The sequence below is a fragment of the Notolabrus celidotus genome, chromosome 15 (genome assembly GCF_009762535.1).
Source record: "Notolabrus celidotus isolate fNotCel1 chromosome 15, fNotCel1.pri, whole genome shotgun sequence".
In the NCBI taxonomy this organism is placed as follows: domain Eukaryota; kingdom Metazoa; phylum Chordata; class Actinopteri; order Labriformes; family Labridae; genus Notolabrus; species Notolabrus celidotus.
The window spans coordinates 27,805,754-27,821,374 of NC_048286.1; the positions used below are offsets into that span (position 1 = coordinate 27,805,754).

The 15,621-nt window shown below is 40.0% G+C and overlaps 1 protein-coding gene across 1 annotated transcript in view; it reads left to right on the forward strand.

The window, feature by feature from the left end:
- Positions 1-15,621, forward strand: part of LOC117826686 — a 185,477-nt gene that overhangs the window by 38,436 nt on the left and 131,420 nt on the right. The window contains exon 3 of the mRNA XM_034702940.1: positions 7,488-7,782. Coding sequence (XP_034558831.1) covers positions 7,488-7,782 — 295 coding nt within the window. The remainder of the gene's footprint in view (positions 1-7,487; positions 7,783-15,621) is intronic.

Consider the following 15,621-nt stretch of genomic DNA (forward strand, 5'->3'; position numbering starts at 1 on the left):
AAACAATAAATAGAATAAAAACACTGTAAGAGCAAACAAACATCCAATAAAAGAACAGACAGAGACAGAGACCACACAACTCTGGGTTAAAAGCCAAGGAGTAAGAATATGTTTTAAGGCGGGATTTAAAAGTACAGTCATGGCCAAAAGTTTTGAGAATGACACAAATATTACATTTTCACAAAGTCTGCTGCTTCAGGGTTTTTAGGTGTTTTTGTCAGATGTTTCTATGGTATAATGAAATACAATTAGAAGCATTTCATAAGTATCAAAAGCTTTTATTGAGAATTACACAGAATTCATGCAATAAGTCAATATTTGCAGTGTTGAACCTTCTTTTTCAAGACCTCTGCAATTCTCCCTGGCATGCTGTCAATCAACTTCTGGACCAAATCCTGACTGATGGCAGTCCATTCTTGCATAATCAATGCTTGGAGTTTGTCAGAATTTGTGGGTTTTTGATTGTCCACCCGCCTCTTGAGGATTGACCACAAGTTCTCAATGGGATTAAGATCTGGGGAGTTTCCTGGCCAAGGGCCCAAAATCTTAATGTTTTGTTCCCCGAGCCATTTTGTTATGACTTTTGCTTTATGGCAAGGTGCTCCATCATGCTGGAAAAGGCATTCTTCATCACCAAACTGCCCTTGGATGGTTGGGAGAAGTTGCTCTCGGAAGACGTTCTGGTACCATTCTTTATTCATGGCTGTGTTTTTAGGCACCTCTCTCCTTGAAGTTCTTGATAATTCGATAGACGGTTGACTGAGGTGCAATCTTACTCGCTGCTATAAACTTCCCTGTTAGGCCCTTTTTGTGCAATTCAATGATGGCTGCACATGTTTCCTTGCAGGTAACCATGGCTAACAGATGAGGAACAATGGTGTCATGCACCATCTTCCTTTTAAAGTGTCCAGTCACTCAATCATGACAGATTGATCGCCAGCCTTGTCCTCATCAACACCCACACCTGTGTTAATGTGTGTGACACCTGTGTGTCATTGAAATTATGTTAGCTGGTCCTGGCTGGTTGCAGTTGAGCTGATCACTCCTCATAACATTCTGGACTATATGCAAATTGCCATTATAAAAACTGAAACAGCAGACTTTGTGAAAATTAATAGTTGTGTCATTCTCAAAACTTTTGGCCATGACTGTAGTCAATGTTGGGGACAATCTAACATGGGGAGGTAGCTCGTTCCACAGTTTGTGGGCCACTGCTGAGAAGGCACTGCCACCCCTGGTTTTCAGCCTGGTCTTAGGGACCACAAGAAGCTGCTGTCCTGTAGACCTCAAAAACCTTGCAGGAGTGTAGCTTTGCAGGAGGTCGGTGATGTACTGTGGAGCGATTCCATTTAAAGATTTAAATACAAACAATAAAATCTTAGAATGAATCCTAATCAACTCACATCTACACTCTCCTGTTGACGTTGACGGGTAGAGTGTGTGTTTTTCTCTCATTGTTTTGTTTGCACTGCACTGATTGCACCAAATTTCCTCTCCCTAAAATAAAGTGAAACTGGGGCATACAACAGTTATCCTGAACACTCACAACTCTGCTTTTTGACACAGAGCCATGTCTGCATGAGATCTGATTCATCAGACTGTCTGTATTGTTAGATGTAGAGGTCACTTTAATATGACATATACTTTAAATAACACATATTTGATCTGGGCAGTGAAACCTGACATGAAATGATCTCTGGATATTAATTCAGTTACTATGTGGGTGCCATGTATGCCATCTGTCTGTTTGCATAATCCTAGTACAGTCTACTTAGTGGTACCAATATAACTTCAGAATCAGAATCAGAATCAGCTTTATTCGCCAAGTATGCTTGAACACACAAGGAATTTGACTTTAGTAAACTGTGCTCTCTGTGTACAAGGCATAAGAATAAGAATAAGAATAAAATAAAAATATAATAACAATAACCGTAGCTATAAATACAAAGAAACAAGAAATAGGCTTGACTAATATGTACAGGCTAAAATAATATGATAAAGTGCAGTGGTGAGTTGCAGAGGTAGTTTTACATTATAAAATAGTAGTTAAGTAGTACAAAAAATAGAAATATGGAATTCTGCTTTGAGAATTGTTGCATTGTGTATCTACATGTATATTTACAGAGAGTATTTATCTGACAGGTATGACACTGTTATGGTTTAGTGTTCATCAGAGTGACAGCCTAGGGGAAGAAACTGTTCTTATGGCGGGTTGTTTTGGCGCACAGTGATCTGTAGCGCCTGCCGGAGGGGAGGAGTTTGAAGAATTTGTGTCCAGGGTGTGAGGGGTCAGCAGTGATGCTACCTGCCCGTTTCCTGGCCCGGGACCGGTACAAGTCCTGGATGGGGGGCAGGTCGACACCGATGTTTTTTTCTGCAGTCCTTATAGTCCGCTGCAGTCTGTGTTTGTCTAGTTTGGTTGCAGAGCCAAACCAGACAGTGATGGAGGTGCACAGAACAGACTGGATGATGGAGGTGTAGAACATGATCAGCAGCTCCTGGGGCAGGTTGAACCTCCTGAGCTGACGCAGGAAGTACATCCTCTGCTGGGCCTTTTTTCTGATTGTGTCTATGTGGGAGGTCCACCTCAGGTCCCGGGAAATAGTCGATCCCAGGAACCTGAAAGAGTTCACAATGGACACAGTGCACAGTAACGGACAGTCTGAGTGTGTGGAGGCTCAATAAAAGGTAAGAAGCTAGGTTTTTACTTTGTGCTTAGAACAGAAAGAAAAGGCAACCTAGTCAGAAAGAAGCAGAAACAATTTTCTGGTGTGTAATTGTGAGGCCTGTGGGCAGGTCAGTGTGAGGAGAGGATGATTTAAGGGGGTAGGTGCGCAGAGAGGGGCTGCTGGGGACAGCAGCAGAAATGTATGGTGATGAGGAGGGCTGTCACAAGGGGGCTGCAGATGTAAATTAGCTTTACCTGACTCTGGTCCAATGCATGAAATAACAACACATATTTTTAATATTGTATATGATCCCTCTGCAAATAAATAAACATAACAAACATATAAATAAATATCAGAAAGAGAACATGTTAAAATAACAAAACTTAGTGTTGGATTCTATTTCACTGCTTCAGATTCAGGGTCCTGTAAACTGTACACGATGACTCACTGTCACACTGACATAGTTCAGTGATACGCTGAAACACAGCAGAGCATTCGTTAATGTAATAGTAACACCTGAGCTTCTCCTGCTATGACAAGTGAAAACACTGCTGTGGGAAAAGCTTACTTACAGAGAGGGAACTGACAGGCATATCAAATTGGAAAAATAGTACGAAATGAAACAATAGTGCTGCTGTTTCTGTGACAAATCTTTATTGAGAGAAGTCATGTGTTGACAGATTACAAAGACTTAGCAGCTCAGAATCTTTCTTAGAAGAGTTCTACACTGGAAAAAAAAAATCAAAATGTCAAATTACATTTGTCAAAGCTCCTTTGCCTTATAATGCAATCTTTTAACCTTCATCTGTAAGGGCTGAATGTCTTATTAAAGGGTTAAATACACAACGGCCTTAGAACATCTTACAGTCCACAGAATGGGCAAAAGGAGGGTAGATCTCTGAGGTTGGATAAGATGAGATAAAATGTATTGATCCCAACATCCACAGGGATTCACATCTTACAGCAGCTCAGAATAAAGGACAAGGGTGAGTAAGTAAATTATGCAAGAGACATAAAGAATGTACTTACACCAAGTAATGGAATAAAAACAAAGTCATAATTATATTCAACATACAGACTATGCACACATTTTTAATGGATGGATTGGTTATTGCACAGGAGGCAATGAACTAGGGACGGGCAATGATTTTTGAATATTCGAATATTCCTTCACTTAGTAAAAATTGAAGAGCTACTTTGAATATTTTCTGCTTTTAAAAGGAGCAATTTGTCATCCTTTTTACCAGTACCTGGTTGTAATACGGTATTCCCCGCCAGACGGTGGATATAGAGCGTCTTCAGGATGTTTACTAACCACATTTAGTAAATGAGGAAGAATGTTAAATGCATTAAATGGCAAAAGAAGAAGAAAACATTAGCAACAATCGCACTGATTTTCTCCGTTTCTGAATTTCACACTACTACAAACGTATTTCCAGGGACTGACACGCTGCGTCACAGAGATACCAACACAGAGATCAAGACAAACGCTCTCTGTACCCGCTACTAGCAGCACCTCGTTCTGCTGCTGGTTAATAGTATTTTTTATTTGATTGGACAGCTGAAGAGAGACAGGAAATGTGGGGAGTAGAGAGCGGGGGAAGACGTAGGAAATGGTCGACCGGCCGGGAATTGAACCGACGACCCCTGCGACGAGGACTGTAGCCTCTGTATGTGGGGTGCTTAGACCACTAGGCCACCAGCGTCCCATGGTTAATAGTATTCTGGCTTGAAATGCCCGTCCCTACCATAAACACATGGCATGAAGTATGATAAAGAGAAGTACAGCAGACAAACTGATTTGTTTTTAAACTCAAACATGGAGGAAAATGTCCGTAGTGTGAGTACGTCACAGTCCCTGAGAAACATCTGGGTTATTCTTTTTTACTCAATGGTATTTCATCACTATCACCTCGATCTCTTATTCTCATCTGTCCCTCTTTCGAGACCCAACTCAGTTGAGGCGTGATGGCTGTCAAACATGAGTCTGGTTCTGCCTGAGGTTTCTGCCTGTTAAAAGGAAGTTTTTCCTCGCCACTGTAACTAGCTAAATACTGCGATGTGCAATGGTCATGATGGATTAAAGTGGGGTCAGACTGAGTCTTACCCTGTCTTGAAGTTTGGTCTCTGTTCATAATTTGACATAGAGTGGTCTAGTCCTCCTATGTTTTTAAAAGCGTCTTGAGATAACGTTTGTTGTGATTTGGCGCTATACAAATAAAGATTGATTGATTGACATTTAAGAAACTTATTTTAAAAGATTAGAAATCTACTTAACCTATCCTCCCTAAAACATTGAAGTAGTGAACTTCTTTTTTATCTAAATATTGAAAAAACAAAAGCCTTTGAAAAGAAAAAAGTATTTAATTGTAAAAACATATGGGGTAAAGTATCACACACACGTTTTTAATTTAGGATTTCCTTTCACTGTACTCCTTATTCATTAAATTAATCTTTGGACAGATGGGCATCGAGATGATAATTAATTAGAAATATAGGATAGGATGTACTCATTAGAGCGGGGTAACATTGAAGTTGTGAATGAAGAATTTAGGTTACTTTTATTTTTTATCAGTTCACATTTTTTTCAAGAGGAAGAAATCTGAAATTATTGAGGTTGAGCTTGTCAGTGTGATGAGTGAATTAATGTCTGTATAAGTAGATTTTTGTTTGTGTATTTGTTTGTCTGTTTGTTTGTTATGTGTGTATGTGTATAATGTAACAATGTAAATCAAGTATTATAACAAAAAAATACATTTTGAGGGGAGAGCCTACTATCACCAATTCAAATACATCAAATCTCATAGCCCTTGTGAGAAACTGATGCAGGGAATTAAAAAGAAGTACAAAAACATTGGCCTTGGCTATCGGTCAAACTGTTTTTCAAACCTCTTGGTGCATGTCTAATGATTAAACAAGATCACATATTTCTGTGTGAAAAACCTCAGCAGAAATATGCACTCATACTCAGATAACAGTTGTGCGGAGCCTAGGTGGCCTAGTGGTCTTGCCCTACATACAGAGGCTATAGTTCCCGACACAGAGGTCGCTGGGTCGACTCCCAACAAAGACCATTTACTGCAAGTCCTGACCCACTTTATACTCCTCACGTTTCCTGGCTCTCTTCATCTGTTCAATCAATAAAGGCAGAAACCTCAAAAATATAACTTAAAAAAAAGATAAGAGTTGTGTGTCTAGCTGTGTTTTGGTTTACATATATTTGTATTTTTAAATGAAGATGCAGAGTTTATGAGTGAACAGCACAAACACAGTGGTTTCTTATGTTTTTAGTGATGTTTTCATGATATTTGACTCCATGTTGATGATCACATCATCTTTAATGAGGGGGAAACTAACAGAGTACTGACAGCTCATTTTAAATCTAGTTGCAACAATGCTAGTTGAGTGTTGCATTGCAAAGATAACCCCCTTCAGTTACAGACAGGGTGCACAGTTTCAGAGAACAGACTTCAGAATAGCAGTGGGTCTACTTCTAGTTTCCTTAGTGTTTACTGCTCTTACACAACCCCTCTATGTTGAGCAGAGTGCTTTTAGATTTCGAATTTGCATCGTCATTTAAATAAAGAGATCTTTTGAAGGGGAAGTGTTGTTTAACTTTTTGACTTGGTGCCAAATTCTTCACACAGTTTTAGCTTTCAACTTTCCGACAGTCTGAACTTATGATTGCTTTCTTCGCCATAAACAGCCTTGTCAACATCCGTATATTATCATTTACCCCCCGGAAAGCCAGCGTATCCATGCTATTTCCCCCCTTGAAATATGGCGTTCCTCAAAGTAAATGAACGTTTCGATTCACAGTATCCATTCTCATTTCATTTCGTGAATGTGCTTAGCTGTTGCCACGCAACAATGCTTTCTGAGCTACACCCCATCCCCTCCTTAGTCGTCTGGTTGCTCCTTTCTCCGTCTGAAGTCACAATGTCACACTTCCTTATGAGAGGGGGCTAATTTAGTGCTCTCTTTTTTCGTCAGAGTTGATATTCCAGCCACGTAGGTGCGAGGTAATGAGATTGAATCTTGATGTGCTGGGTGCATCCCGCTGGCGTGTCTTTCTGGTAGGGGATGGAGGACAGTGTGGAGCCTTGCCTGATATTACCTCTCCCTGCATGAGAGGACGATGGTCGCTCTGCTGCTTCGCCATCCCGCCGGGCGCTGATCCAATAAAGCTCAACACAGGGCTGTGATCGATACCGCATGTCCAACCGCCACGCACACCTCCTCTCCTTCTCATACACACCTAATAGTTAAGGAATAATTGATCGGCCTACTGTTCATTATTTCTTTGATTTGGAGCTTTCATTAAACAGCTCAGGCATTGCATGTGCACAGACTAGTAAGCTCTTACGGTCCACAGCTGCTGTGAAGTGAAAAGAGGCTTTAAGAGTAAGCGGGGGAGTTTGTGTTCTGGATATCATTGAGATTAAGGAGATCCTGGTTCATAACGGCATGTACTGCAGGAAGTTACCGGAGGAGAGATGAGACAGTACAATGAGAGGGAAGTGTGTGTGAGAGAGGGTTGATTTGTGTGTGTTTCTTTTGTCTGACTCTGTTTAAATTCATTATGTCCTGGAGGCATGCAGAGGATAATCTGCTTGTTTTGTCTTCACTGCCTGTCTCAGAAAAAAAAAGAGACAAACTTAATTTTCTAACTGGTGTTTACTCTTGTCTCTTCCTCCCTTTCTCTTCCTGTCTTTTCCTCACTTTTCACATCCTTCCACTTCATCTCTGCTCCTTTTTCTTTATGTTCCATTTGCTCTTTATTTCACGTCTTCACCCCCCTCCTCTTTCTTCTCTCAGCTCCACACCGACATGGACAGGAATGATGGACGCACTAAGTACGTCCTGCGAGGCGAGGGGGCGGGCTCGGTCTTTGTGATAGACGAGAAGACGGGTAACATCCACGTCACCAAGCCACTGGACCGTGAGGAGAAGGACGAGTACCGTCTCATCGCCACGGCCACAGACAGGCAGACCGACCGGGCCCTGGAGCCCTCGTCACAGTTCATAATTCGGGTTCAGGACATCAACGACAACCCGCCTGTCTTTGATGAAGGCCCCTACAGCGCCACTGTGCCTGAGATGGCAAATATCGGTACGAAAAAGCAGGGTGGGCAGAGGGAGGGGGGGGGGGCTAGAATTTATTGATGTAGAGGAGGGGAAGAGTATTGACTGCCAGATGTTAAATATGGCAGTCCAAACACTTCTGAGTAATGAAATAAAACGATCTGATAAATGAAGAGTACAACATTTATACAGTCCCAAAAGAGTGATGACATAGTTTGAATCTAAAAACATGCATGTTAAACTTTATGGCAAAAAAGTAGCGCTTTATTATAGGATTTGCATTTAACTCCTATTTAGAAAACACTTAATTTGTTAAATTTAGCAAAAGTATTAATGTTGTTTATTTCAAGATTCCTCTCTGCGTGACATTTAAGTTCAATCAAGAGTGTGCTCTGCTCACATTTCAGCTCATCAGCATTTACATGAACCTCCTAGCAAACTAATAACTCACAACAAATTTCATCAATTAGCTCTGGCAAAGCGTCGAAATGCTGAATTAATTAATCCTGGATCAACAATTTTTTAATCAAATTTGAAGCAGTCCAAAATAAGGATGTGGCTAAACTAAGAAATGTCTTCACCCTCAGTAGTCTGCACCAGAATTACTAGTTGTTTACCCAAGTTATTAACATTTTTATCATGGTAGGCTCGAAATACTGGTGAAATATTAGACAAGTTTTTTGTCTAAGCTGCAACGCAACCTGCGCCCACTAGCTGGAGCTACTGCCATGATGCCGTAATGCTCTGCTCTGCTCGCAGCGTAATTGGCAGTACTTTGGTTAAGACAATGGAGATAAAGTTGTGTGTTGGCTGTGTTTACAGGCATTTAATCGCTTCTGTGTAACCAGCACAGGCATGTGGATGTTAACCTGCAAGGACAACCGGGTGGTATTAGCTCTGCTAATGGTAGCCATACTCAGCAAACCAATCAGACATAGTCTACCCACAGACTCTGTGATTCTGTGTTTAGCTGAGCTGCTGTTGGTAGTCACAGAGTAAACATCTTTTCAGAGAGAGGGACTTTGAATGTTAACACTATCCCTCCCAACCAGATTTCCTCTTAGTCCCCCAACACAGATTGACGTGTGCAGTCATGGTAGTGCCGGGCTCATAACCAATCGGAGGACATAGTGGGGGCCGCCCCTTAACCAATCAGGACAGAGGATTGGAGATTAGCTATGATTGGTCTGCCATAACAGGAACGAGGGGAATAATAACATTGCTTGATACAAAGGCATTGGAAAACGCAGAGATTTTGCAATAGTCTCAAATTACTCCACTTATCGATAAGTACTGATGGGCGTTATGACCTTTTCTCCAAACCAAGCAGAAAAAAATTACGTTTTTTTACACCATTCCTACCAACAGCAGCTTTAACTACGCTGTGTTCAATTTTAACAGTTTTTTAAGTGATTTCCAACCTTAAGTCTCATCGGTTGGTTGGAATTTAAATTTCTGTTTAAACGGTTTTGTAATTCTTCGAAACCTCCCTGGTCCACAGTCCTGCAGCTGATGAATAGTGAGCAGGTGGTTATGCAAATTATAAAGCTGACAAGGTGAGCAGGATCTCCACATGAAATTGAAACAGATGACACAAACTATTGAGTTAAAGATGATTCATGGATTTAAAATAGTCGGTCATAGTATGTGTTAGCTGCATCAGTTTGCTGATTCATTTAGTGTTTACTCTGAAGTCTTTTGATTCGATTTTTTTCTGCTGAGCATACAACTCATTAGAAAGCATAAATGCTATCAGAAATCACTCTGTCGTTCATCCACTACTCTCTACAGGGAATCATGAAATTCAGTGCAGTAAATTAAAATGTCAGACACTGATGCTTCTTTATCGGTGTGCATAAACACTGGGAGGTAATGTGTTAGCAACGGAAATATTTCATGTTGGGAGAAAGTGTGCTACATGCTTTGAGCTTTCCGTTTTTATATTACAGTTATACTGCTGCTTTATAATAAAATTATTTTGCACAGAAAATTTGTACACTTAGAATTTGACACAGCCAATAAAATGATCGACTCTACTAACAAAGAGTGAATTCAGACAAGGCCAACTTGTTGCTAAATGGATCCAGCTAGCTAGGTGGAAGCTGAACTGCTGTTAGCTTGCTTGTTGTATGCTTGAAGGAGAGGGAGTTAATACCATTAATTGTATTTTAATATGGACAAAACACTTCCTGTTACTCCCATTGAGAGAAGTAAAGCCAGAACACCACCTCAGCGAGCGCTGACATGTTGTTCTGGTGGAAGCAAAGCATCCACAGAAACGATCTGGCTAGTGGAGCCACGGGACACCTCTTCCCAAAACACATATTGAACTTCAACCCTCAGGTGGATTCAGTCCACAACAGAAGATGTTCTTGTGTTAATTTGAAGCACTCAGTTATGAAATGTTCAATGGTTCTTGTGCTAGTTTTTATGTTTTCTCTCAGCGTTCCCCCTCCACTCTCCCTCTCAGTCATCTTTTAAACATCAAACAAAAAAAGTAAAACTACAGTTCTGCCAAAAAAGAACACTTGGATATATCCGCATGAAAAGAGCTACAAGAGAGAAATTAATTTTGTGTTTTTAAATTTTTTTAGCTAAAATCTGTTATAATGGCGAAAGTGGGCTTTATGACCTATACTGGAGTCAGCCACCAGGGGGAGCACTAAAGTTCTGGTTGTTGTTCTGTCCATTTTTTATATAGTCTGTTGTTGTTGCCAAGCTAGCTTGCTGGGAGCTTGCTGACCTGCTGTTATTTTTGCTTAAAAGGGGAGGGGTTAATCCCGGCGACACTGTCATAAAGAAAGAGCTTCAGTAAAGTTAAGTGAATTTTAGATAATAATCATGTGATAAAATTTACATTGATGAGTACAAATTTATAACATTAATGAGTAATTTATTGGAAATATATTGAGCATTATGAATGCAATTGAAAGACGATTTATTCACCCATTTGATATTGAACACATTGGGGCTGTGTAGGAAACACACAAAAAGCTTTCAAATTGGTTTCTTTTTCCCACTCAAAAAATGAATACTTGTACATAAACAAGTTTAATTTGAAGTAAGAGCTGCCCCTTCATATGTTTATTTGAACTTGGTGCTGTGATCTGAGCTCAGTATCCCACAGAAGGCCATTTTGTTGCATCTTTCATACAGTTATAGCATGAATAAATTGCCTTCACAGAGCCATCTGCCACCCAGACAGCTGTGAATAGCTCCATTTATCACGAAAGAAAGATGATAACATTTAATCCCCAGACCAGAAGCCAACCTGTGGGTTATTGTTATCAGAATTTGACTAGGTAACCTTTGTGCAAAGCTGAATTAGGTTGCAGGATTTGGAGGGCTTTTCCTGGCTGTTATTTGGCTGGCGGACCTAATTCATTCAGCCTTAAAACTTGGCACAGATTTCTCTGTGTCATTTTTATGTTTTGATTGAGTAATAGCAGCAAAAGTGATAAAAAATCATCGTAATAGCTGGGATAAGAACTTACCTTGATTGAGCGGGTTATTGGAGTCACATTCTGTACATAAAATAAGGTTGTAGCCTTTTATTGGTTTGCTGTTTAATCAGAATAAAGCACGAGCCAGTCACGCTCCAAAATGATGGATGTCCCACTTGACCACAGTGAGTCAGTGTGTTTTATTATATCTATCCCAGGGGGATAAATTGCCTGAAGGTATTTCATTTAATAGCTTTGAATCTGCAGTTTGTGTAGCCTGCACAAAAATGTTCCATACTTTGAAAAGAATGTGACATATTGAAAAAATACAAATTAACAATCATTTTCAGCTGAATTAAACCAGGAATACACCAAGCGAAGGAATTGTAAAGGCTCTGCTCCTGGAGGTGTAATAGAAACCTATTATGATAAGCACTTTCAGTGAGGCTTGAGCTAATATATGAAACACAATGAGCATGTTATGTTATGTTAATGTCACTGTAGATGTTTTCAATACGAGGTTCTGACAGCTGCAGCTCTGCAGCCATAATACAACACAGCAGCCATAACATTAGTGCCTGTTAGGATTACATTCACAATGTGTTACCATTTTGTACACAGCCTTTTAGCCTTTATCAAAACCACTCCTTGAATTGGTATTTTAGTGATGTGGAAACCTGCTGCATTTCAGGAGGCTCAATATAACACTACAGGTTAAATTCATGGGCAGATTTCAGAATACAAAGTCGAGGAGTTTATTCACCACTAAATATGGAGAAGGAATACTGCATTTCATATCAGAAGTCTCTGCAGAGCTCCTCCAGCTGATAGACAGAATCCCTGAATTTTGATCGGCCCTTCTCCGACGTTGATGATCTGTATTTGTGTCACGAACTTCACCACACTGTGGTCACAGTAAATGCAGGTAATTTCTAGATGATGCCGCAGCTCCAACATTAGCATACATATTTATAACAAAGTGCTTTTATATATCACAGAATCAACTCAGTTCTATCAGTTGTCCAATTGAAAAAGATTGAAATGACTCAAACGTTTTTAAAAAGTTGCATAAAATATTTATTCATTTCTCAGTTCAAAATCAAAGGTCATAAGTCCTTCTGTTCAGCCTCTTACTTTGTGATGGGCTCCTTTATAAATAACATTTTTCAGGTCAAATGGCAGATTTATCTACCTTTAATCCTGTACTCTTTGCGGCACTGTGAGGTGGGCAGGGCTTAGATGTCACCAACTAAAACATGAAAAAAAATGTTATTTGATTTTTTTTCTGAATGTTTGAACAAGTAAGTACATGTACAAACCCATTATCCCCCGAACCAGCTGACAACCGAAAAAGCTTTAAAATAAGACAGAAAAATGATAAAGGTTAGAAAGGACAAAAAAAGAGTAAAATTGTGTTAATAAAAATGAAAATATGCAAGATAAATGAATTAATAAATGTGTGTAATTACATGGTGAGTTCCAAGGGAACAAAGCATCATCCATAATAACACGCAAGTCTGTATGGAGACATAAGGGTCATGTCTATGATAGGTAAACCAAGAAGATTGACCTATAGCAGCATCAAAGGCAAAAGTGTCCATGATGACAGATATATAAATCAATAGGATGTGAGACACCAGTGAGCGTGACACATGCACCGGTACAAACAGCACAATCAATACAAACAGTTGAATACAGGCAGACATCATGATGATCTGTAAAGGGTATTACTGGCTAAGAAGTGTTTTCTGATTAAAAATTTCATCCACACAAAATCTCAATGTGTTACTCACTTTGAATACATTCTGTGGGAAATGTAAGAAAAGGGCTGTTTCTTCAGTGTGCTGTCAATCATTTGATCTGACACCTACCCCCACAGGAGCTTTAAGAACTGTTAATATAAAGTGTTAACATAGGCTCCTGGTTTGAAAAATAAAGCTTTAAGTGCATGGAGCCAATCCCAGCTGCCACTTGGGTAAGAGGTGGGATACACCTTAGACAGGCCGCCAGTCTATCACAGTGCTGACACGGACACACACACAAACACACGCTCATACCCTTGCACCTACGGGTAATGCAGCCAACACCAATTCACCTAATGAGCATGTCTTTAGACTGTGGAAGAAAGCCAGAGTGCTCACATGCTACAAGCAAACTCACATAGCGAGAGGCTCCAGCTGAGATTAAAACCAGGAACCTTCTTGCTGTGAGGGGACAGTGTTTAACTCTTCAACGCCGTGCAGCCAGGGCCTGACAAAGAAAAGCCTTTATTTCATGGGTTGCATAATGATCCCATTTAGAGAGAAAAAACACTAAAATAGGGATGCTTTGGGTACGGCTTCATGTTGTTGACACTTCTTAACCCCACTCAGTGTGCATTCTCCCCACTATAAATGCAGCAAAAACAGTTTTAAATTTAACATTTTGCTAAATCTGTTGTCAGAAGTTGATAAAATGTCAATGTTTGGACCAGATTGCGCCAGAAAATCTTCTTCTATGACAAGATTTACCCCATTCACACACATTAACTGTGATTTTTAAGTTGCATATCGTACATATTACAGCTACAATGACTGTATTTCAGTGCATCGCAGTAACTCACTGAAATAACTGACAGGCATCCAGTTACCTTGTCTAATCAGACCTGTTTCAAACTACCATCAGCGTACAAACCTGTTCATCAATGTCATCCCATCAGGTATCAATCAAGTACTTCAACATCAAGGGCTCGTTTTAACTTTGCTGAGGGAGCTTCACAGCGTAACCACCTGTGCATGCCCAGTCATCTTTTTCCTACTTCTGAAAACTGCTCCTTTCTCAATGTCCCTGAACCACCTTGTTAACTTCACACGCCCCATGATTTGCATTATTTATAATTTTTGAATGAAAAATAGAAAATATAAATAATATCTTGCTAAGGCAACTAACGTTTGAAAATGACTTTGGAGATTTGCTGTCACCATAATCATTTCCATCCTCTTTGACTACTAAAATACACAATTTATCAAGATAATAAAAGAAACATGTCTTTGTCTGACACGTTGGTGTCAAGTTGTAAAATATTGAAGAACGTTGAAAACTGATTGAAATGACTTCTTGGATGTTTGGATCTGATTCCAGCTTGTTTTCAACTAAACTTCAATGTTTAAATCCTGGTTACTGCTCACTGGGCAGAAAGCAATGTTATGGCAGTGTTGTGCCAGTTCACACTAGAAATGAACTACTTCACATTCCTAGTTCTTTGTTGTTGTTTTTTTTACTAAATTCATGGTCCAAAAAAATTACTATTTCACATTCATTTTTAGTTGCAGCTGTATTCTTTTTAGTAGAGGCTCCTATACTTCAGTCCCAAGCCCGTAATCACTGAAATTTCCTGAACTTAATGAAGTACTGTATTCTGCTATAGCATCATAGACCAATATTACATTTAAAAGACAAGAAAAACACAATTAATAACAGTTAAAATCTGCAGCTTTGACAAATTTGTAACAAACATAATGATAATCTGTTGGCTGAATATTTGGCTGAAGGATCGGACTTTAGAGAAAATCTCCTAAATCAAAAGGGCGAAGGGAATAGACTGTATAAAATATGGACGTAGTATCCGTGACGTCACCCATCTGTTCCTGAGCGCTGTTTTGAAGCCATTCGACGGCAGCAGCCATATTGGAAATGCGGAACTCAACCAGGCCCAGTGTGACATAAAGAGGCGGAATTTGAGCCTCCTAGCCAACAGCTATGTGTTCCTGACCGGGAGTCAAATCAGTCATGTCCTTATATGGGCAAAAACTTGTAATCTTAATATCTTCTGAACCCTTGTGTTAGAAAAAATTCACCCCACGTACAGTGTGTGCTGATAGAGAGATTAACTACGTAGAGCCAAGCTGTTTTTTGAACCAGGCTGTAAACATGTTTATTTCTCCTGCAAAGATTGTCTTTTTTGAATTGGTGTCTATGTGGTTTCCGGTGTTTCTGCAGCCAGCCTCAAGAGGATTCTCGATGTATTGCAGTTTATAACACTTCTGTATGGGCTTCATATTTTGAGACCGGAGGTTGCCGTTTGGCGAAGGGTAAAAAAACCACGAACAAACAAGTGAACTGTTCCTCATTCTTGGACGCACAAGCCAAACCATATGCCTGTTCGGTGCCCTAATTCTGACTTGGGCTACAGTAAACACAACACTCAGATAACTTTCAGATCCTCCCGGGGTGTGTGATTGGACGTTCTCCGCCATCAGAGTGAACAACGTCCACTTTCCCGTTCATGAGTTGCAAACTGAGCAGTTCAGTTCAATGTTCACCCAAAAATTTCCGCGTTCAATTTTGCGCGTTCACACCAAGCGGCAACCTACGGTCTAAAAATATGAGTACAATGCGGAAGTGTTAAAAACTGCAGTTCATCGAGAATCTGCTTGAGGCTGGCT